Raw genomic sequence first — 21,978 nt, forward strand, 5'->3', positions numbered from 1 at the left:
CGCGCAGGGCGGGCGGAAGTCGCGGTGTCCGCGCGTCGGAGCTTCCGCCGTGTGCGCGGGGCGAGGGGGCGCGGCGGGAGCGGTGTCGGCGGCGGCGGGAGGGAGCACCGAGAGCCGCAGCCATGGTGAGCCCCCGCGGGGAGGGCCATGGGGACGGGGCGAGCCCCGCTCGGCCCGCGGGTTAACCCGGCGGTCTCTTTGCAGACGGTCGGCAAGAGCAGCAAGATGCTGCAGCACATCGACTACCGCATGCGGTGCATCCTGCAGGACGGGCGCGTCTTCATCGGCACGTTCAAGGCCTTCGACAAGCACATGAACCTCATCCTCTGCGACTGCGACGAGTTCCGCAAGATCAAGTGAGCGGCGGGGCCGGCGGGCGGGGCCCCCGGTCCTGCGGAGGGGTCCCGGCGCGAGAGCCGGGGCATCGTCTGCTGGAACACTCATGCGCTTAGTCTTACTGGGCAAATCCCCAAACTATCATCGTTCAAGAGGCAGCTTGCTTCAGTTCTTTCCAAATAACCAAAATATACCCCTTTGTGATGGCAGTTGAAACGGTTTAGACTTCTCTATATACTTAGTTTGAGGCATATAAAAACGTGATTTTTGTGGTGGGCTCTCCTCTCTGGAGAAGCAGCCTAATCATATATATCTTGTTGTAAATTCAAGGAGCATCGTTCATTCATTTTTTTTTCTTCTTCTGTTTTGCAATGTTTTCTTCTCACCAGACCTAAAAATTCAAAACAGCCAGAGCGGGAAGAGAAACGAGTCCTTGGTCTTGTGTTGCTGCGAGGGGAAAACCTGGTATCCATGACAGTTGAAGGACCACCTCCAAAAGATGTAAGAATGAGCACAGAACTAAGCAGAAAGCGAAGGGATATCCGATATATTTGCTTCCTTGCGGGGGAATGCTACTGTTGTGCTGTTCTAGCCTTCCAGATGCTGTTGTGACTAGGTCCAACAAATTTCACTGCAGGAAGCTTTTGTTCCTTTGTGGGCTTGGATGTTTAATTGGACAGAGGAGGGCTGTGGGCATCCCTAGGACCTGAGGACTTTAATTTTGATAAATCTTTCTTTTGGGGGGCTCTCTTTTCAGACTGGAATTGCACGGGTTCCTCTTGCTGGTGCTGCTGGAGGACCTGGAGTTGGGAGAGCAGCAGGGAGGGGAGTACCAGCTGGTGCTCCCATGCCACAGGCTCCAGCAGGATTAGCTGGCCCTGTCAGAGGAGTGGGAGGACCATCCCAACAGGTGAGATGCTGTGACCCATATGGCTTTTATTTTTTGGTACCAGTGTGATGTAAGAAATTCGTTACCATGAAGTTTGGGCCTAGTGAGGATTTTTGGTGCTAGATTGCCCTAGGAACTCTCTTATATGATGAAGAAGAGGGTTGAAAAATGCAGCTTTTTGCACATAACTCAAGTGGTATCCTTGGAATTGTATTATAAGTTTGTAGTATCATTTAATACGTTAGAGGAGGCCGGCGTGATTTTTCTGAAGGGGAATTTCAGTGTTGCTTGTACTTTAGTTATTAATACAAAGCAGATGTTTTGCTGTTTTTCTGTGAGCCTGTTTATTTTGTCTGCAGGTGATGACACCCCAGGGCCGTGGAACAGTCGCAGCTGCTGCTGCAGCAGCCACTGCCAGCATTGCAGGAGCCCCAACTCAGTACACCCCAGGGCGTGGGGGTCCCCCCCCACCCATGAGCAGAGGAGCCCCTCCTCCAGGTAGGAGTCACTCTGTACAGTGGGGTAGCAAGGAGCTCATGTTCTGTGGCAGAATTGGTGATAAAGAGGTAGTTATCCCAGTCTGATGAAGAACTGGTATTATGGAGGATATCCTGATGTCCAGCTAGTGCCTTGAATATTCAGCTGGATTTACATGCTTTGGTTTTTCTCGGGCTTCAGGAATGATGGGACCTCCTCCGGGCATGAGACCACCCATGGGCCCACCAATGGGAATGCCACCTGGCCGAGGGGCTCCTATGGGAATGCCCCCACCAGGAATGAGACCACCACCCCCAGGAATGAGAGGTGAGTGCAGGTTATCCTGGCTAGAAACTATAAGAAGCTGGAAGATGTTTGAAGGGTGATGCATTCCAATGTCTCCCTAGCTCTGCTAGTTGACAGTAAGGGCTTTGGTGCCAAAAAAAAGGGGTCCTAAGGCTACACTGGGCACAGGGAAAATGTCTTTTTGGTTTAGCCTTGCTGCTTCCTTCCTCTTCAACTCTTTCCTTTATTCCCAGGACCCCCTCCACCCGGCATGCGTCCACCAAGACCGTGAGATTAGACTATGATGTACCTTTGAACTGTGAGAAGACCTAAGTAAGGGGATACATCGAGCAGTACCACCTCTCAAACCTTTGTAATGTATATTTTATATTTACTGCTTGTCAACGTTGCCCTTTTTAATAAAGTTGGAAAACCCAATACTTGGGAGTCACTGTTGTACTGCTCTGTTTATTTCAGGAGTGTAACTGTTATTTTTTATTGGTGCACTATGGTCATCCCAGAAGAGCAGGTTTGAGGCAAAAAGCTCAATTTGTATAGACAGCTCAGAAACAAACAGTTGGTCTGTGTCCTTATAGGAATTAAACCATAACATTGAAATTTACCAAGGCTGATGGAAAAAAAAAAAAAAAAAAGTTCGGGACAGTGGAGGTAGTAAAAATTCCTAGAAAGATTTAACATTTAAATGAAATTAAGTATGGCCCACTGATTAGAATGGTCCCTGCTTTATTCACAATGAACCTGGGTTAAGAATAGTGATTTATGATGTTTTGCATCAAGGCTGCAGTAAACCTGTTTGGTCTCTATAGGAGGATCTGCATTCCTCCTAGTAAAAAGAAAACACCAAAAACCAGGATGAGCAAACCTGTCATTATATACAATAAAATACACCAGCCCCCATTCTGGTTATAGTCTTCCATTTTGCCTCAGCTTACAGCTGCTTTCATGGGGAGTTAGGAGGAAGCTGCCCACTCTGCCCACCTTGGACATAATTCCTTCAGATAGCAGCCTCTTGGAGATTTGTTGTAATTCCTGTGACTGTCACCCCCAAAGCCATCTTTGTAACAGTCTGAAAAACTTTTTTTTTCCTATTACAGGAATAGGCTCTCAACAACAGAAATTCTTTTCAGCTCTATTAATTAATTGAGATCACAGAAGTATATGAACAAAGCACTGTTCAGTTTTTGCCCTAAAGACAACTTGACGTACATGAACTAAAAGTCTGATAGAAAGATGTAACAGATCCCAGCTCTCAGGTGTTCCAGCTGTGCTATAAAACAGAGTAAACCTCCTAAAAAATATAATTCTTTATTGCATGGGCTGCTACAGATGTTTTCACAAAGGGTCTTCAAGCAGGTATTGGCAAACATCCCAAAGCTATTCCAGACCTTGAAGAAAAAGTTCAACTTTACTGAAGTTGTCTCCTTGGAGTACAAAGAAATCCAGGCTCTGTACATTCTGTCTGAAATTACCTGTCTGGTAACTGCCAACAGTTCTTACTTCCTCTTGTACCTGAAAGAGAAGGTAATTGAAATGACATTCCTCTCCAGCCCAACTCTCAGTGACAGATGAGGAGCAACACTGAGTATTTCCCAGGTAAAGTATTTTCCCAAGTAGAAGCCTAGGAATGTGCTATTAAAGGCAGTGTCCTTGATTGCCCCCAGACCTGCAGTAGGAAGGTAAGTACTGTAGAACCAACAAACCTTTTAGCAAGGGCCTTCAAGCAATCACAAGAAGAAGAAAAAAGAAAGCAGGGAAAAAAAACCCCCAAACTTGAGTAAGAAAGTAAAGGGAGCTATACCTGGACTTGGATTTGAAGTTTCCTCCTTTCCTGCGCTGGGCAATACCCAGACGTTTTCGATCCTCAAACGAAGGGCTTTTGAGAGAGAAGGGAAGGAGGAGAGGTAAGACAGCAAGAACTATGTCAAGCACAATACTTCTCAAAAGAACCCTGCCCACCTTTTCTCCCAGTATCAGTCAAGGTATCCCTGAGGAAGTCCAGAGATGCAAAAATCTCATCTACTAAAGTCTGGACTAAGGTAATACTGGTAAGACCTTACCCGGCACGGTACTGCTTCAGAGCCTTCCTGCTCGTGTTGGTCAGCTCTTCATCAAACACAGACACTTTTTTCTTCTTCTTAGGGCCTAACAGAGACAATATTCAGAACAATGGTTGTAAATGGAAGGCCACAGCATCATCGCAGTCCTCTTCACCACAACAAGTAGCCTAACCATCAGGAAGAGCGATAACTGCTCTCTGCAAACATGCACCCTGGCCAGCACTGGTGGCCATTCCTTCAAAGAGCAATGCCTCCCTCTACACAAACTAGTTTAATTTACCTATTTCTAGCAAAGTAAGTGACATAAGGTAAGTCAGCTGTAAAACAAGTCTCTACCTGCTGGTACTGCTGCTGGTTCCTCTTCTGGCAAGGCTCTGGCTCTCTTTGCTCGGCGATTCCTCTTGGCCAGACGCTCAGCATACATTTGAGATTTCAAGATTTCAAACTGTGACCTTTCCTCTGGCTGAAAGATGTTAAAATGCAAGTTTGCAGTCATGTGAGGTTTTGCTAAGGGAAAACTCTGACAGTCCACCCAGGGTCCCACTTGTCCATAAATGTACTCACAGTCATTTGGGCTTTTTTCTGTGTGTCCTGCATAAATTTCTTCCTTTTCTTTTTCCCCCGCAATGCTAGGTCAAATTCCTGCAGGGCTTTAGCCACTGGAAAGAGAAACAGAATAAAGAACCTCCTAAAGCAGAGAGCAGAGGCCAGTTGCAGCTACAGAATTTAACATGGCAGCAGTGTCATGACTCACATTTCTCCTTCTTCCTCTCTTCACGGGTCTGGAACCAGCTCCGCTCCAAATTCTCACCTCCAGTCTCTTTTTTTCCTGTCTCCAGCTGCTTCTTTGCCTTATTGATCTGAGATAATTTAGGAAAGAGGTGAGCTCACGGTGGATAAAAAATACTTGTCTCTTTCCCTTCTACAGTAAGCAGGTTAAGTACATTTAGGCTAACCTCATTATGGACTATATCTACACTAGATCCTAAAAAAAAAATTTCCTAAAACAAAAGCTTACCTGGGCCTCTGACTGCTGCATCTCACGTTCCTCACGCTCCAAGCACAGAACTGCATAGATATCTTTCTCTAGATTCTCAATCTTCTCTCGAAATTTTAATATGACATCTGAAAGCAATACCGTGTGAACATCAGAGGCAGCTCATGTCAAGTCCCTCTTGTTTTTCAGCACCTCTTTCAGCGTCCCCCTCTAACATGATATTCCCTGGGCACTGCTCTTCTGCTTTTTACCTCAGTGAGGTGTGTACCTTGGGGGAGAATTCTGGCCTTCACTGCTGTTTTAGCAGTCTTGACAATATCCTTCAGCATCTTGCGCTCCTCCTCACCCACAAGTGAGACTGAACGCCCAGCCTTGCCTGCTCTGGCTGTCCGACCCACACGATGGACATAGTGTTTGGTGGTGTTGGGCATGGTAAAATTGATAACCTGTAAGAGAAACGGTGTTAGCAGGGAAACAACGTTAAAGGCATCATTAAAAACCTCAGCACTGCAAATACTCACTGTTTTAACACCTTCAATATCAAGTCCACGTGCAGCCACATCTGTAGCTACCAGGATGTCAATCTGCTCATCCTTAAAGCGCCTGAGCAGAGAAAGCAAATGCATTAGCAATGCAAGTAGCAATCTGCTTCTGCCCCAAAACTTCCAACTTTGATCTTCTTTTTAGCCTAGGATTGCCAACTAAGCCTGCTAATACCTGAGTGATTCCAGCCGCTGTGCCTGAGAGAGGTTCCCGTGCAGCTCCCCGACCCGCAGCCCCATCAGTCCCAGCAGGATGTGCATACGGTGAGCCTGCTTCTTGGTCTGGGTGAACAGCATCACGTGATCTCGGAATGTTCGTGTCAGGAGAGCTAAAAGAAAGTCCCCTCAGAATCCTGCTTCGTAGTCACTCAGTGATTCCAGCCTGTCTTTGCCCATCACTAACCTGTTACAATGGCCTCGCGGTCCCCCTCTCGGTTGGGTCTGATCCGGATGAATTCCTGCCGCAGGAAAGGCGCAACATCCGTGTTGCTGTTCACAAATATTCGGACGGGATTTTTCAGGGAAACAGAAGCCAAATCTTTCACCTACAAAAACAGGTTAAGGACAAAAAAGTCCACATGATTTCTGGTAAAAGACCAGGCAAACTCCCATTCAAATTCCTGCCCCAGTACGCTTCTCTGCAGCTTGTCTTACCTCCTCTGTCATTGTGGCAGAGAAAAGCATTGTCTGACGGTGGTGTGAGCACAACCTGATTATTTCCTTCATCTGTTCCTCAAAGTACTCATCCAGCATCCTACATAGGAGAAAAACAGCAAGGTTAAGGCAGCTTCACTGGTCGTAGGTAAGAAACATTACTTAAGGCAGGGCAACAAAGACAGCCCTACAGCCTGGGAAAAGGGAAGGAGAAAACTACCATGTTTTTCCCTGCTGTCCTGCTGACCCTACCTGTCTGCTTCATCCAAAATCAGCACCTCAACACTGCTGAGGTGGAAAGAAGGGCAGTTGTGGAGATGATCAATCAGTCGCCCAGGAGTGGCAATAAGAATGTCTGGCCCAGAGCGCAGAGCTGCTTCCTGAGTCTTCACATCCAGGCCACCTGAAAGAGAGAGAACACGGACTGCTGACCCCCCGAGCAGCTGCAGCAGAGTACAGGGATGCAAACAGCCTGAGGAATGGGAAACAACTCAGATTAAACCACATTCACACATAGAAGTGACCCCACATCTTCTTTCTCAGACACCAACAAGTACAGCACAATATTGGAAAGTGAGATGTTAAACCACAACATATGTATTAGAAGCATAATAACTGTACAGCCTCCAGTTTCACAACACAGAATTCCCAGTTCCCTACAGTGGTTTACAGTGAGCTGTACAGTTCACATAAACAACTTAATACTCACCTACTGCAAGGCAAGTTGTGACACTGCTGAACTGTGCCAGCTGTTTTGTGACAGAGTGCACCTGAATACCCAGTTCTCGTGTTGGCACAAGAACCAAAACACGTGTTATTGGAGCCTGACGAGGTTTGTAAATCAGGCGCTCAAGGACAGGCAAGATGAAGGCAGCTGTTTTACCTAAAGAAAAAAATTAAAAAGACTTAGCAATTATTGTGAATAGCTGATTCTCCACGGTTCTGGTGCCCTGCTCAAGCCCCTACCTGTCCCAGTGGCAGCACAGGCACAAATATCCTTTCCCAGAAGACCCACTGGGATACAAGCCTTCTGAATTGGGGTTGGTTGCTTGAAACCGAGAGCTGTGATTGCCTACAAAGGAGATACAGCAATTAAACTCTGTCTCTTGTATGGCCACACCTGGAGTACTGCGTCCAACCCTGGGCTCCTGAGTATAAGAGACACAGACATGCTGGAGAGAGAGACCAGCAAAGGGCCACAAAGATTATGAAGGGCCTGGGAACATCTCACACACAGGGAAAGGATGACAGAGCTGGGACTGTTTGGCCTGAAGAAGAGAAGACTTGTCAATGTATATAAATACCTGACAGGAGGGTGGAAAGAATATGAAACCAGGCTCTTTTCAGTGGTGCCCAAGGACAGGACCAGAGGCAATGGGCACAAACTCAACAAAGGATGTTCCCTCTGAACACCAAGAATTACTTTTCCCCATGAGGTGACTGAGCCCTGGCACAGGGTGCCCAGAGAGGTTGTACAGTCTCCATCCTTGGAGAAATTCAAAGCCATCTGGACACGTTCCTGGGCAGCAGCTCTGGGTGGCCCTGCTTGAGCAGGGGCTTGGACAAGATGACCTCAGAGGTCCCTTCCAACCTCAACCATTCTGTGATAAGTCTAGCTAAAGGTAGTGTTGACACATTGCAAATCAAATAACAGTTTCCATTAATTTGTAACAACGGCTCCTAAAAGACTATCACACTAGCTCCCACATGATTTCCTTTTCAAAGTGGTTGCAAGGAGAAGAGGAATTTGAAAGTTCTAATTGGTGGAGGAAAGGCTGTACAACTTTCTTCAGAGTAATGTATATAACAAATAAATTAGGTAAATACCTTTAGCAAAGGTCGTGAAAGATTCATGTCCTGGAATGACAAGTTATCATCATATTGAGATGCATCTTCAAAAAAGCTCTCTGCTTCCTAGAAACAGGAACAACAACAAAACTGAAACAACACAGGCAGCAACATAACATGTTATCAAAGGGCTCTGGGCTGATTTTTTAGCTACAGTTTGTTAACCAAAGCAAATTCCTCCACAAGAAACGCTGGAGGAATTTTACTACTGTCCAACACTTACCACTTGTCCCTTTTTTGATTTCCTCCGTTCCTTCACTTTGACCTTATCTGCAGAGGAAGAGAAATGTGACAGATACTAACAAGCACACCTAAACACATAACAAGATATTGTGACTATCTTCATCTCATACTTTTTGCTCTGAGCTATTGAGAAGCCTCAGAAACAAGTAGAGGCATGCAATGGAGTAAAAATGCCAAGTAAATTATCCTTCCTAAGGGACGAGTTCAATTAAAGTACTATGGCTACCATTCAAATTAGGCTTGATTAAAATCAGAAGGAAGACAACAAAATATAAAAGGTTCTTGCCCACTCCCAGCAAGGCTTCACTACAGAGTTTTCTCCAGTGAGCCCACAGTCTGTCAGACTCTTGCTCCTGACCATCGCTCTGTGTACTGCTAATACCTGCTTTTGTGAAGATGCTTTCATCATCCAGTGAATACTCAGACTCCACATCTTCGTCATCCCTACTGAAGTCCTCACATTCCCTCTTTGTGGTTTGATTATCCTCAGCCTCTGCATCTTCATCTCTCGCTTTTGTTTGTTTAGCTTCCCTTTCCTAAAAAAAGATTTTAAAATAGAAAAGCTTTCAAAATAAAGGGTAAAAAAGGAACTTCAATTCTTTGTGAGCTTGTATTCCTTGTTACAGAATCAGGGAATAATTTAGGCTGGAAATGACCTCTGAGATCATCGAGTCCAACCTATGACTGAACACCAACATGGCAACTAGACCATGGCATTCAATGCCATGTCCAGTCTTTTCTTAAACACTTCCAGGGATGGTGACTTGTTATTACAAGCCCATTCACAGATCCATGGTTTTGCCTAACTTTAACCATTAATAATTCTGCATCCTTATCAGTTCAGCAACACATCATGTGTGGCTGCAAACCTAGCCAAGGTGATGAGCTGCACCTGGAGCCCTGTGCCTCAGGATGCTCTTGGAGGGACGGAATGGCCAAACACATACCAGTCTTTTCAGTAACGAGAAAGACCCTGACCTGGAGCTTCCTTTTCTGTCTCACTTTCTCAATCTTCTCATCCAGCGTCGTAGCTGCTCTCTAGGCAGAAAATCACAGAGAGGAGCTGTAAGAGGAGCCCGGGAGAGCACTGGGCGCTGTGGCCCCTGGCACTGCCGGTGCCCCGGCACTGCACCAAGCTCCATCCCGGCCCTCCAGCGCTCACCTTGCCGCGGAGCTGCCGCAGCGCCGCCGCCCAGGCGTCCTCCCCGCCGGCCTCCGCCTCCCCGAACACGAACGCGGCGCTGAAGTCCCCGCTCCTGCGGCCCCGCCGCCTGGGGCCCGGCACCCGGCACAGCTCCTGCGGGAACACCGTGAGCCACGAGCCGGCCGGGCCGCGCCCGCCCGCGCCCCGAGCCCGCCCAGCCTCACCTCCTCATCCGCGGAGTCGTCAGACTCGGGCTCCTCGGGCACCGCGTCCCCCTCGGCGATGGTGCCCACCAGGCCCAGGCTCTCCAGCGTGGCCATGGCCGTGCCCCGCAGCGCCGCGGGACACGCGTGCGCGGGGCCGGGCCGGGCTCGGGGCCGGGCTTGAGGGCCTGGGCCGGGCTTGGGGCCGGGCTTAGGGGCGGGAGGGCAGAGCCGGGAAGAGAGTAGGAGGGCAGAGCCGGGAAAGAAAAACGAAAGCGGCGGCGCTGGGCGCGGCCGTGGGTGGTGGGGGACGGGCTGTCTTTCCCTTCTCCTTCTCTCCCTTTCCCTCCCCTTCCCGCGGGAGGGCCGCCGTGTCGGGGGCCGGTGACGAGCGGTACGGGGGGGGCTCTGCCCGGCGAGGCCGGGAGCGGGGCGGGACTTGCGGGGAACTGGAAAGTGAAACTTTGCGGGCAGCTGAGAAGGGAAGCTCCGCTGGGCTTGGGGGCGGCTCCCGGGCTGGTCGGGGAGCGCAGCGCAGCACTGCCCGTGTGCGGGGGGCAGGAGCGCCCCGGCCCCACTGCCTTGGGGCCAGAGAGCTGGAGCGGAGCCCCGAGCGGTCCCCGGGCCGGGCGATGGAGGGTTCTGAGCAGGAGCCTTCCTCTCGGCGGCCCCGAGGTGGGGCGACAGGTGAGGGTCGCTCAGGGCAGGAGGGGTGGTGCTGGTACAGGGGGATCCGCTGCTCCCCTCCTGCGTTCGGCGAAATCTTCTAAATTTCTAAGTCTTCTAAATGCTAAATTTCAGCATTTCCTTGTTCGCCCCTGCAGCCCGTTTGGGGAAGTGATGTGGCGATGTGTTGTAGCAACTTCTTGCTAATTGTTTCTGTTCCCGTTCGGTGCTTCCCTGAGCATTCTTTGGGGAGCCTGGCGAAGGAGCTGTGGGCTGTGCTTCCCACTGCTCCCAGAAGCTGGACTTTGTCTGGAAGCTCCGTGTTTTAAATGTACTATATACCGTCAGTTCAAGTCAGCTGCCTCTGTCATTATTTCAGTGATGACTAACTCCAGAGGAAATGCTGTCCTGTGCAGCAATCTTCATCTTTGGCCTTTCTTAATTCTGCTTTCAGTTCTCTGAAAACAGTTTTCTTAGTGTCTTCATAGCTCAAGTGAACTCTATGCATGGCATTGTCTTCAGCAGCCATAAAAAGGGGTACAAAGGAGGCAACAATTTGAAAGTCTGTGTGCAAATATAATAGTAGCTTTTTAACTTTATGTTAAATGTTCAAAGTATGCTGACTCTCAGGTCAATATGCTCGTGCATCTGTGTTGGGAGGCAGGTTAATGTGGTTGATTGATAATTAACCAGTGTCTTTTTTTTTTCTTTTTTTAAGGACGTGCATTTGATGGGAACACTGGCTTTATAAGAAGAGGCAGATACAGAACAAATAATGTAGCAGGCCAGGCAGCTCAGTTAGGGGAAAGCTCCCGAGACAGTAATTATAATCCTCTACGTGGGCAAAGAGAGGAGAGATTTGGTGGTTGGACTTTAAGGGTTCCTCAATCAAACAAGGATCCAATCAAACTAAGAATCCAAAGTGAACAGGCCAACAGTGAAGCCACAGGATTCAGGACTAAACAGGAGAATGAGGAAAGGAGAAAGAGATATCAACTTGGACAAGCACATGAGAAGACCAGAGGACCCTGGAACGAGCAAGAAAATCATGGCAGGGGAAGGAGGTATCAAGACGGACAAGCACATGAGAGGGCCTGGGGACCTTGGAATGAGCAAGAAAATGAAGGCAGGGGAAAGAGGTATCAAGGTGGACAAGCTCAGGAAGGAGCTAGAGGGCTGAGGAATGCATGGGAAAATGAAGGTAGCAGAAGGAGGATGCAACCTCGTGAGAATCCTCATCTCTCCCAGAATGCTACCCCACGTGGTGCCTACCTCAGTGGGCAGCCTCGGCAAGCCAAAAGAATTGGCTATAAGTTCCTGGAAAGTCTCCTTGAGAAAGACCCCTCAGAAGTTGTCATCACGCTTGCTTCCCATTCGGGCTTGAAGGAACTTCTTTCCCAAACAGCTATGAAACCCAGTTTCCTTCAGCTCATTTGCCAGGTCCTTCGGAAAGCATGCAGCTCCCGAATGGATAGACAGAGTATCCAACAGCTTCTTGGAGTGGTGAAGGAGTCCGACTTTCTCAGGGTCTGTCTGCCACAGTATGTGTCTGACATGGTAACAGAAGTAGTTCCTGCTGTACGGCAAGAGTACCCTGTGCATATTAGCAACATCATTTCACTTCTTCAGGACCTGATCAGTATTTTCCCAGCCAGCTCTGTGCAGAAAGTCTCTGTTCTCTTGACAGTCTTGCCAGCATCCATAAATGCCCTGAGAGCTTCTGGTGTGGACATCACAGAAGAGACAGAGAAGAACCTCAATAAAGTCCAGATGCTCATGCAGCATCTGCAGGAGAAGAAACGTGAAGGCACACTGAGGGCTGATAACTGTACCTTTATGCAGCCTCAGATTGATGGTCAAGAAGAAAACTATCGTACCATAGCCATTTATCCAACGCATAATGAGGTACATGGTAAAGAGAAACCCTTTCTACGTCCCAATATTGTTTCTGGAAGATACGAGAGCACCAGCATTTATCTTGACACCCATTTTCGGCTTTTGAGAGAAGACTTTGTAAGGCCTTTAAGGGAAGGTATCCTGGAGCTTTTGCAGAGCTTTGAGGACAGAGGTTTGAGACAGAAGAAATTTGATGATATCAGGATCTATTTTGACACACACATTATTGCCCCACGTTGTGCCTCGACTGGTATTGTGTACAAGGTCCAGTTTGACATAAAACCATTGAAGTTTGTACAGTGGCAGAATTCTAAACGATTGCTATATGGATCCCTGGTCTGCATGTCCAAAGATCACTTTGAAACGTTCCTTTTTGCTGCTGTTTCTAACCGTGATGCTGAAGAACTTGCCAATGGGATTGTGGAGCTCTGTTTTGATGCACAGAGCCAGGCACTGCTGCCAGAGATTCAGCCCTCAGACTCCTTCCTCATGGTAGAGACAGCTGCCTACTTTGAGGCCTATCGGCATGTGTTAGAAGGGTTGCAGGAAATGCAGGAAGAAGATGTCCCATTCCAGAAGTACATTGTGGAATGTGATGCACAGGTGAAGAAACCAGCATACCTGACAGCGGATACTGTCTACAACTTGGCACCCTTGGTGGAGACATCAGATAAAGAGATGTGCCCTCCTAGTTTGAAAAGTGTCCACATTCTAGATCCCAAGCAGTGGCTTTCAATGGAAGCCTTGAGATTAGATGAGTCTCAGATGCAGGCATTGAATCTTGCACTCACCAAGGAGCTGGCTATTATTCAAGGACCTCCTGGGACTGGTGAGAAATATTTGCTTAAAGTCTCTGTAATTTAAGGCGTTCTCCTTGATTCCTCCATTTAGGGAGATTAACTTCAGAGAAAGCCATCTGTACTGTCTCCAAAGCTTTAGTCCTGTGCCTAATCAATATTTGAGTGGCCCAGTTAGTGTGAGCTGTGGAGACAGGTAATATCCTCAAATACTTTATCTGATTTTGCTCATTGCCCATCTGGATGCAAATGGACCCCAATTGCACTGTTGGTTCTGCCTGTGCACTGGGGTGAAAAACATTTTCAATCCCCTTTGAGAACATGGTACCTCTTGCTGTGCAGCCCTCTATTTGTCTTCACAGCATGTTAGAGCATGGGGAGTATTCAGCTATGAACCCATGTGTGAATAAAGTATTACAAGATTAACTGTAATTCTTTTAAATGGTACCTGAATTCGACAAGCACTAGTGTGGATGTTTCATGTGCAGCCAAATGTCATGTATGAAGCTGTTTTCAGAGCGGGCTGGGGGATGCAGTGGCAGAGAAAACCCTGTGTCCAGATCTGGTGTATTATCCAAAAGACAACATTCTTGCAGCTACAGCCTTGCTCAGCCACAGACCGGAAAGTCAGTGTCATGCTGCTTTCTTTACATTTTGTAAGCTAGTTACTCCTGGGGTCATTCCTCTTGGTACAGACCAGATTGGCAGCCTAGAAGGGAGTCTTGTATCTATTTTTGATGATTTCTCTGTTTCAAGGGGTAGATTACCCTTTTCTGATTCTGAACTTGTTTTGCAGGGAAGACTTACGTGGGTTTGAAGATTGTTCAGGCTCTTTTGACTAATAAGTCTGTGTGGCAAAGAACCTTCCAGAAGTGTCCCATCCTTATAGTCTGCTACACTAACCACGCACTGGATCAGTTCCTAGAAGGTAAGAGTACCTGCAAATAGGGTGGAAGGTCAGGTAGAATCATAGAGTGGTTTGGGTTGGAAGGACCTTAAAGATCATCTAGTTCCAATCCTCCTGCCATGGGTAGGTCCATTAGATCAGGTTGCTCCAAGTTCCAACCAGCCTGGCCTTGAACACCTCCAGAGATGGGGCATCCACAGCTTCTCTGGGCAACCTGCTATTAGAACCTATAATTGTAAATTATACTACAGCTCTTAGTCTGTGCATCTTATGGGAGGATAACCTGCCCGTTTGCTTTGGTTATTTTTTTGCGATCATTGAGTTTTTTCATGACCTCATTGATACAAAGTAAAAAACCACTCGGACCAATCCACTGTAGCATTTGCAGTCAAGAGGTGTTTTCTCTGTCTCTTGTCCTGCTGCAGGAAACAGAGCTTGCCCTTTTAAGTACTAATATTTCTCTTTCATTCACAGGAATATACTCATTCCAAAGAAGCGGGATAGTGCGTGTCGGGGGCAGGAGTAGCAGTGAGGTCCTGCAGCAATTCACCTTGAAGGAGCTGAGGAAGGACCGTGACTTCAGATACGACTTGCCAGGGCACCTCCACAGAGCCCACGCGAATGTACGTGCAGGGCTCACTGGAGATGATGGACTGGGTTGCACTGGAGGAGATAACTAAACCTCCTGCACACCTGGGCTTTCACCCGCATTATGCTGAAGTCGGTCTCTCAATTCTTCTGTCAGTTCCTTGTCCTGCTGTTTCTGAACTTGACTCTGCCTCCCTTCTCTTTCTTCTGCTCAGATAACCGATGAGATGGCAGTGGCTGAGGAGGAACTCCAAGAACAAGCAAAGCAGCTGGAATGCACAACCTACGGAGTTCTGCATGAGCGCTTCCTGGTGCGCTACATTGAGCCCCAGCACTGGGACAGTCTGATGAAGGGTCTGGTAAGAGAGGTCCCTTTCTTCTTAGTCAAGCAGTCCTAGTGTATGCTTACTGTCCTTTCTGCTAATGAGTCTGAGGTTCCCCAAGCACTCATCCTTTTAGCTTCACTTGGCTCACTAGGAAAGTGAGGGAGTGAATAGCAAGCTGTGCCAAATGACAGTAGTCTAGACCAGGCAGGGCAAGCAGGGGTTTTGAATTTTTCTCCTTTAAATGGCAGAGATTCTAAGTTATCTTTATCAGCATACAAATACAAGTGTCCATGTGAAAGTTTCTTAAACTGAAGGGGAGAAGGGGTGCTTTTTCTGGAGATCTGGGGCTGCTTGGCCTTTGAAGGGTCTCTCAGAGCTACTTGTCCTAGTTGCCTGCTGCAAGGTGCTGCTTTGGCATCATCCTAAGACTCCGAAGTGCAATAGGCCTGGCTGACTTGACTTTCCTTATATTAGGATGACAAGGAGTTTTACTACAGTGGTTCACAGCACTCAGTGATTCTGGAGTGGCTGGGCCTTGGTGTATCTGTCTTTACCCAGAATGCTGAAGAGAATATATGGGCTGAAAATCCAGGTAAAAACCCAAACCAACTAAACACCAAAAAGACACCCACCCCACCCCCATCCTCTCTACAGGTGTGTTTGCCTAAGCAATGCATGTGTGCCAGAAAAGAGTCACTGCTACTTAACAGGCACAGAACAATTTGTTACTGTAAGGGAGTGGAAAGAAGATTAACCCTGATTTTCACATAGTGACTGCTGCACTGTGATTCTGCTAGAGTGGCTGTGGCTTACTGCATGTGACTGGTGATTCTCACAGATGGTCAGCAGGAGAGAGAGGAGGAGTGGGAAGGTGAAGCAGAAGAGGAGGAGCTTTTGAAGATCCCAGAGATGGCTGATCTGATTGAAGCTGAGAGAATCATTGAGGAAGAGAAGGCAGCAAAGCCTTGGAGGAGGAAGGGGGAGGAAGATCACAGAGCTGTTCACAGACTAGCCAGTGTGATGTTGGCTATGAAGCTGGAGGACCAGGAAGAAGGAACCTCTCAACCACTACAGGAGACCATGCAGTGGGAGGTAACTGCCTGCATTAGCATGGTCTGGCTCTGCTTGACTGTGTAAAGAATAACATGGGGAGGCTAATACAGAAGAATCTTTGTGCTGTAACTGCTTATTTTTTTCTGCAGATAACTGCTGGCCAGAGGAGGAAAATTAAACAGAAGATGAAGGCTGAGCTACGTAAGCAGAATGCAATGTCAGAGTCAGAGGCCAAGGCTATTCAGGATCTGTGGCAACTTGACCTGAACTCCCGCTGGAGGCTTTACAGGTGACAAAGCTATTTTGCAGGGTCTGTCAGGCAAGTGTTTCCTAGGATCATTCCAGTTTGCAAACTCTCTGTCAAGCCACAATGTTTCTGTCCATATCTGTTCAGCTCCTTGTCTGAACATGCTTGTTCTTACTTTCCCTGTACTGCATGGGCAGTGATGTCATCCCCTCTGCATGTGTGTGCGTGTTCAGGACTAAGTACAGATAGTAATAACCTGTTGCCCAAAAGACATGGGGGAAGTTTTGAACCGAATCCACTCAGAAGTTCTGGATTTCCATCCTGTTTTCCTTGCTCTGTGTGATAATGGCTCTTTCTTCTCAGGCTTTGGCTGCAGACTTACCAGCGTTACATTCGACAGAGGATTCTGCACTATGAACTGAGGTATCAGGCGGCAGCAGAAAGGCTGAAAGAACTGAAGCTTCAGGAAGATCTCTGCATTCTCAAGGACGCCAAAATTGTGGGGATGACAACTACAGGTGCACAGCAGTTGGGAAGCAAACCAGTATTGCACTGCTTCCAGTAATGTTGCCAAAAGATTAGTATCATGTGCTGCTTCACTGCCTGGGTCAGATGCGTTAGGCCTTTGCAAATGTGGCTGTTGTGAGAGTTGTCAGTTAGTGGCATGAGCAGTTTCTGTGCACTCTTGCACTCCCCTCATCTCAAGCAGCATTATTCTAATAGAAATGCACCACTTGTCCCTGAGTAAGGCACAGCTAATATCTGCACTGCTATCCCCACAGCACCCTCTGGTGATGATAGTGTTAAGGTCATTGTAGTGTGTCCCTTTGGAGAGACAATTTAAAGTTTATTTATGTGTGTAGATCAATGTATTGAGTGTATCTTATGTCTGAAGAAAGCACTGAAAAAGGGTCAAGGCAGGCATAGGACTGATCCCCACTTGCCTTCACTTCGTATCAAAGCCATCCCTGGTGTGGTGCTGTTTTAGAATTTAAAAACCTGAGTCCTGAAAATGAGGAATCTTGGGAAGAATCCAGTCTTTTCTGGGACGCAGCCTATTCCTCTCCCTGAAAACTCTTGCATATAATTATATTCTACTACTGTTTGTCTTTGCCTAGGTGCTGCCAAATACCGACAGATCTTGCAAAAAGTAGAGCCACGAATTGTCATTGTAGAAGAGGCAGCAGAGGTGCTCGAGGCTCACACCATTACTACTCTGAGTAAAGCTTGCCAGCACCTCATCCTCATTGGAGATCACCAGCAGGTAACTTTCATGACTAATGCCTCTAACTGCTGTGCAAATGAACTACAATCTTTTAACCAAACACCATGTGGGAAAGGTTGCCAAGACTTGTTGCTCCCCAGTTTCCACAGATATCACAGGTCCTGTCTCCTGTAGTTTTGGAGTAGAGCTCCTGTGGGATTGGTCTTTTAGTATATCTGATACAATTTTATATGTGCTTCAATTGTGACTGTATCTAACTTTGATATTTAACACTTCTGCAAGAATCCAGTTTCTGGATTCCCCCCCTAGTGGGGGACCAATGACAGAAAATGAGATAAGTGAAAAAATTGTACTAACACATAGGAAAAGTGCTTAAAGATGGACCTCCTATCCCTTCTCTTTCAGTTGCAGCCTAGTGCAAATGTATATGACCTGGCCAAGAACTTCAATCTGGAAATCTCTCTCTTTGAACGGCTGATCAAAGTGGATTTCCCCTTTGTCTGTCTGAAATACCAAGTAAGGAAGAGCTGTAAAAAAACTCCATTGCGTTTGCATTTATGTTGTTTTAAGTTTGTAATACACTTAAGTTTATATTTCTATCCTCAGAGAAGCCTAAAAGAAAAGAATGTACTATTTAATTTCTGAGAAGAATGGTAGGAGCTGTCAAACTGCCACAACCAGTGTTCCAGTATATTTCCAATTATTCATGTTGTCCACAGCATTGTAGTTTCCATATGTTTTAGTGCAAAGAAAATGGCTTATTGTGGCATCTGAAACTTCCAGAACTTTGGAGAGTGGCAGCACAATTCTTTTCAGGCTGCTTCCTGATATTTATAGCCAAATTTCTATAATCATCTATGTTGGTGCCTGGAGAAATTAATTCTACCACCAGCAGTCCTGTATTAAAACTACCTAGTAGTGGTTAGGGCGAAGTGCTGGCTTTTGTTATCTATAATAAGTGTTCTTAGATTTGCCCTGAAAGTAGCACTCTTGTACAACAACCTTACCAAGTGGTTGCCTTGAAGATGTTCTGCTATTACTGCTCCTGAAGGTGATGGTGGTGTCAGCAATGGGGTAGGGGAGAGCAGGGACTGGGAAGTGCTCCCTTCTTGCCTGTTACTGCAAAGTCATCCTTGTGTTGTATTCAGCCACAGTCTATACAATGGAACAACAGAATATTGCCACTGAAATATGGTGCTCCTTCCTCAAGACTGATAAAGCTCTTTGTGTTTCAGCACCGCATGCGTCCTGAAATTGCCCAACTTATCAGTCCTCATATATACCAGGAGCTGGAGAACCATCCCTCTGTCCTGAAATATGAGAACATAAAAGTGAGTTTTCAGAAATCCAAGCAATTGCTTTTGTCCCCTGTTACAGGTTAAAGGAGTTTCTGTAAAATACAGTGCCCAAGGATTTCAAATTCTTAGTTCAAATACACTTATTGAAATTTATATCCAAATCAAGGAAATATGTGATATAGAATCAGGTAAGGAATTTGTAGTTCTTCTGGGATTAGTGATGGTGGACACTGGAAATGGATCCAGTACTGATGACTTTAAAAGAAAAAGAGTGAACAAAAGAATTGTAGGAGATTGAAAGCTACATATACACAATATGTGAAACTGCAAGGTAAAATAGGTGACTTGATTATTGGAACCCTTCTTCCTTGGGTTCTCTGGCCATTTTACCAATAAACAACATGTGAAAACAGGATGTATTCAGCTTACAAATATAAACTAATCACTTATTGTTTAACCTGTACAATAAATGATTTAGTTAAACATATTAAAAAGCCAAATAAACCCCACTCCAAAATCTAACCAAACAAAAACCCAACAAACGACAAAAATGCCACCTAAAAGACACAACAACTTAGGAGACCACAAATTTTACCCCATTTCTCCTATAAGAAGCTATTCTGGAGAATCTTGTGATTCCATCTGGAAACAGCCTAGGGGGACAGAAGCTAGAATTCTCTTTGACATCCTTTCTCTTGTTTCAGGGTGTCTCATCTAACCTCTTCTTTGTGGAACATGACTTTCCTGAGCAAGAGATCCAGGAAGGGAAAAGCCACCAGAACCCACACGAGGCCCAGTTTGTAGTGGAACTGTGCAAATACTTCTTGAACCAGGATTATCAACCTTCTCAGATCACCATTCTCACTACTTACACTGGACAGCTTTTCTGTCTGCGTAAGCTCATGCCAGCAAAGATCTTTAAAGGTGTAAAGGTTCATGTAGTAGATAAATACCAGGGGGAGGAGAATGATATTATTTTGCTGTCACTGGTGCGGAGCAACAAAGAGGAGAGAATTGGGTTCTTGCAGATTCCTAATCGGGTGTGTGTAGCATTATCCAGAGCTAAGAAAGGGCTGTATTGTATTGGAAACATGAGAATGCTTGGCAAGGTTCCTCTCTGGAGCAAGATCATTCACACCCTTCGGGAGAAAGATCACATTGGCCACTCACTGATGCTTTGCTGTCAAAACCACCCCGAAACCAAGACACTGGTATCTACAGCTGCAGACTTCAGCCAAGTCCCGGAGGGAGGCTGTAATCGTCCCTGTGAGTTTAGATTGAATTGTGGACATGTTTGCACAAGGGCATGTCACCCCTATGACATGGAGCACAAAGAGTTCCGGTGTCTGAAGCCTTGTCAAAAGGTGCTTTGTGCAGATGGGCACCGCTGCCCACAGCTGTGTTATATGCCCTGTGGACAATGTCTCGTGAAGGTAGAGAAAACTATTTCTAAGTGTGGCCACAGGCAGATGGTGCCCTGCTCTACTCCAGAGAGTGAATTTATATGCCAAGAAAATTGCCAGAAAAGGTTGAACTGTGGACACAAATGCAACAATTTCTGTGGGCAGGAATGCACAAACCAGTGTCCTGAGCGGGTCACAGCCACACTGAAATGTGGCCACAAGCAGCCAGTTGAATGCTGGATCGCTAAGAGGGAAGAGAGGCAACCTGGGATGGCTGTGAAATGTTCTACTAAGTGTTCTGTCACACTGGCATGTGGTCATGCATGTTCAGGTTCCTGTTACGATTGCTTTGGAGGAAGATTTCATAGGGCATGTTACAAGACATGCAAGCGCATCTTGATCTGCTCTCACCAGTGTCAGGAGCCCTGTACTACAGAATGCCCTCCCTGTCAGCTGAAATGTGAGAACTACTGTGTTCACAGTAAGTGTAACAAGAAATGTGGTGAAAACTGTGTTCCTTGTGCTGAGCCGTGTGAGTGGCAGTGCCAGCACTACCAGTGTACCAAACTTTGCTTTGAGCCATGCAATAGGCCTCGCTGCAATGTGCCATGTCCTAAGCTGCTGCGCTGTGGTCATCCCTGTGCTGGATTCTGTGGAGAGCCCTGCCCAAAGAAGTGCCTTGTTTGTGACCACGAGGAACTCACTCAGATCTTTTTTGGCTTTGAGGACGACCCAGATGCTCGATTTGTACAGCTCGAAGACTGCGGCCATATCTTTGAGTCCCAAGGCCTTGACCATTATATGGATGAAGACGATGATGTGGTCAAGCTGAAGGTATGCCCTTTGTGTCAAAAAGCCATCAGAAAGAATCTGAGATATGGCACCAGGGTGAAAAGGCAGGTGGATGAGATAGAACGGGTGAAACAGAAAATTAATGGCTCAGTACAGGAAATTGAGTCTAGCAGACAAAGACTGAAGGCTGCACTGGCAGGGAATGCTGTTCTGAAGAGTAATCTAGTGGAGAAATACCTTATGCTGGAAGGTATGCTGGAAGCTTCTGATTTGTCCACAAAGAGAATTGGATTAATTGAGAACCAGCTTAACTTCTACGAACGTATAGCAGACCTAACAGCTTCTATAAGCAAAATTGCTGAAAGTGAGAAGCAAGGGCTGAGAATGCGCCTCCGTGAAGTCCAGTCGTGGCTGGTTAAGCGACGCATCAGTTTTACAGAACAGGAGCTCTCTGACCTGCAGTCTGAGATCCAGAGACTGACTTATTTGCTGAACCTCTTGGCAAGGTGCAACCTTCCGGGTAGGACGATCTCCCCAGTGCTGGCAGCAAAGATCGCCAGTGTACGTGAGATCCTGGAAGGGACAAAGAAATTCACAGAGGAGGATGAGGCTGCAGTGAAGGCTCACATGAAGAACATCAGCAGTGCCTTGCCTGTGTCAGGCCTGGGGATTTCTGAAGCTGAGCGGGTGGAGATTGTCAAAGCTGTTGGCTGTCCCCGTGGCCACTGGTTCAAGTGCAAAAATGGACATATCTACGTGATTGGGGAGTGTGGGGGGGCAATGGAAAAGAGTAAGTGCCCTGAGTGCCATGAAGTCATTGGGGGCACAAACCACGCCCTGGACAGCAGCAACAGGCTGGCCCCCGAGATGGACGGTGCGACCCACGCAGCCTGGTCCGATGTAGCCAACAACATGCTCAACTTCGAGGAACTCCGCCGGCTGATGTAGAGGGGCGTGAGCCCCCGTTCCTATCACAGCCACGCACACCCCGGCACACCCCGCTGCCTCCGTGCTTCCTCCCTCACTAATAAACTGCTTCGAAGCAACCTGGCTCGGTCCTTGTCTGTCGGGGCCGGGGCGGGGC

The 21,978-nt window shown here is 47.1% G+C and overlaps 3 protein-coding genes across 5 annotated transcripts; 2 read left to right on the forward strand and 1 right to left on the reverse strand.

The window, feature by feature from the left end:
* Positions 1-15: 15 nt before the first annotated feature.
* Positions 16-2,442, forward strand: SNRPB (small nuclear ribonucleoprotein polypeptides B and B1). The gene is made up of 7 exons (XM_051803472.1): positions 16-125; positions 205-356; positions 726-837; positions 1,094-1,246; positions 1,585-1,723; positions 1,904-2,029; positions 2,242-2,442. The coding sequence occupies exons 1-7, from the start codon at positions 123-125 to the stop codon at positions 2,277-2,279; spliced, it is 723 nt and encodes a 240-aa protein (XP_051659432.1). The 5' UTR covers positions 16-122; the 3' UTR covers positions 2,280-2,442.
* Positions 2,443-3,297: 855 nt separating this feature from the next.
* On the reverse strand, positions 3,298-9,865 carry DDX27 (DEAD-box helicase 27). 3 transcript variants are annotated; one of them, XM_051803454.1, is made up of 21 exons: positions 9,718-9,865; positions 9,512-9,646; positions 9,328-9,387; positions 8,732-8,885; positions 8,330-8,376; positions 8,086-8,172; positions 7,225-7,330; positions 6,968-7,141; positions 6,511-6,661; positions 6,259-6,358; positions 6,008-6,149; positions 5,780-5,933; positions 5,584-5,665; positions 5,331-5,508; positions 5,084-5,190; positions 4,820-4,925; positions 4,630-4,724; positions 4,402-4,528; positions 4,066-4,150; positions 3,807-3,881; positions 3,298-3,517 (listed from the first exon to the last, which is right to left on the reverse strand). In XM_051803454.1, exons 1-21 carry the CDS (start codon positions 9,811-9,813, stop codon positions 3,502-3,504), a joined length of 2,277 nt encoding a protein of 758 aa, XP_051659414.1. In that variant the 5' UTR covers positions 9,814-9,865; the 3' UTR covers positions 3,298-3,501. The 3 variants fall into 3 exon arrangements, with proteins under 3 accessions (XP_051659414.1, XP_051659413.1, XP_051659412.1); XM_051803453.1 differs by having other exon boundaries at positions 3,298-3,393; positions 3,478-3,517; positions 5,331-5,665; XM_051803452.1 differs by having other exon boundaries at positions 5,331-5,665.
* A 255-nt stretch (positions 9,866-10,120) lies between these two features.
* On the forward strand, positions 10,121-21,935 carry ZNFX1 (zinc finger NFX1-type containing 1). The gene is made up of 13 exons (XM_051803446.1): positions 10,121-10,383; positions 11,081-13,087; positions 13,852-13,983; positions 14,437-14,585; positions 14,766-14,909; positions 15,351-15,468; positions 15,715-15,968; positions 16,079-16,218; positions 16,540-16,694; positions 17,295-17,440; positions 17,807-17,917; positions 18,637-18,732; positions 19,404-21,935. The coding sequence occupies exons 1-13, from the start codon at positions 10,329-10,331 to the stop codon at positions 21,840-21,842; spliced, it is 5,946 nt and encodes a 1,981-aa protein (XP_051659406.1). The 5' UTR covers positions 10,121-10,328; the 3' UTR covers positions 21,843-21,935.
* The last annotated feature ends 43 nt before the right edge of the window (positions 21,936-21,978 follow it).

This window comes from Manacus candei, unplaced genomic scaffold (assembly GCF_025592945.1).
Source record: "Manacus candei isolate 608988 ecotype Guabito, Panama unplaced genomic scaffold, ASM2559294v1 h1tg000057l, whole genome shotgun sequence".
NCBI classification, from domain to species: domain Eukaryota; kingdom Metazoa; phylum Chordata; class Aves; order Passeriformes; family Pipridae; genus Manacus; species Manacus candei.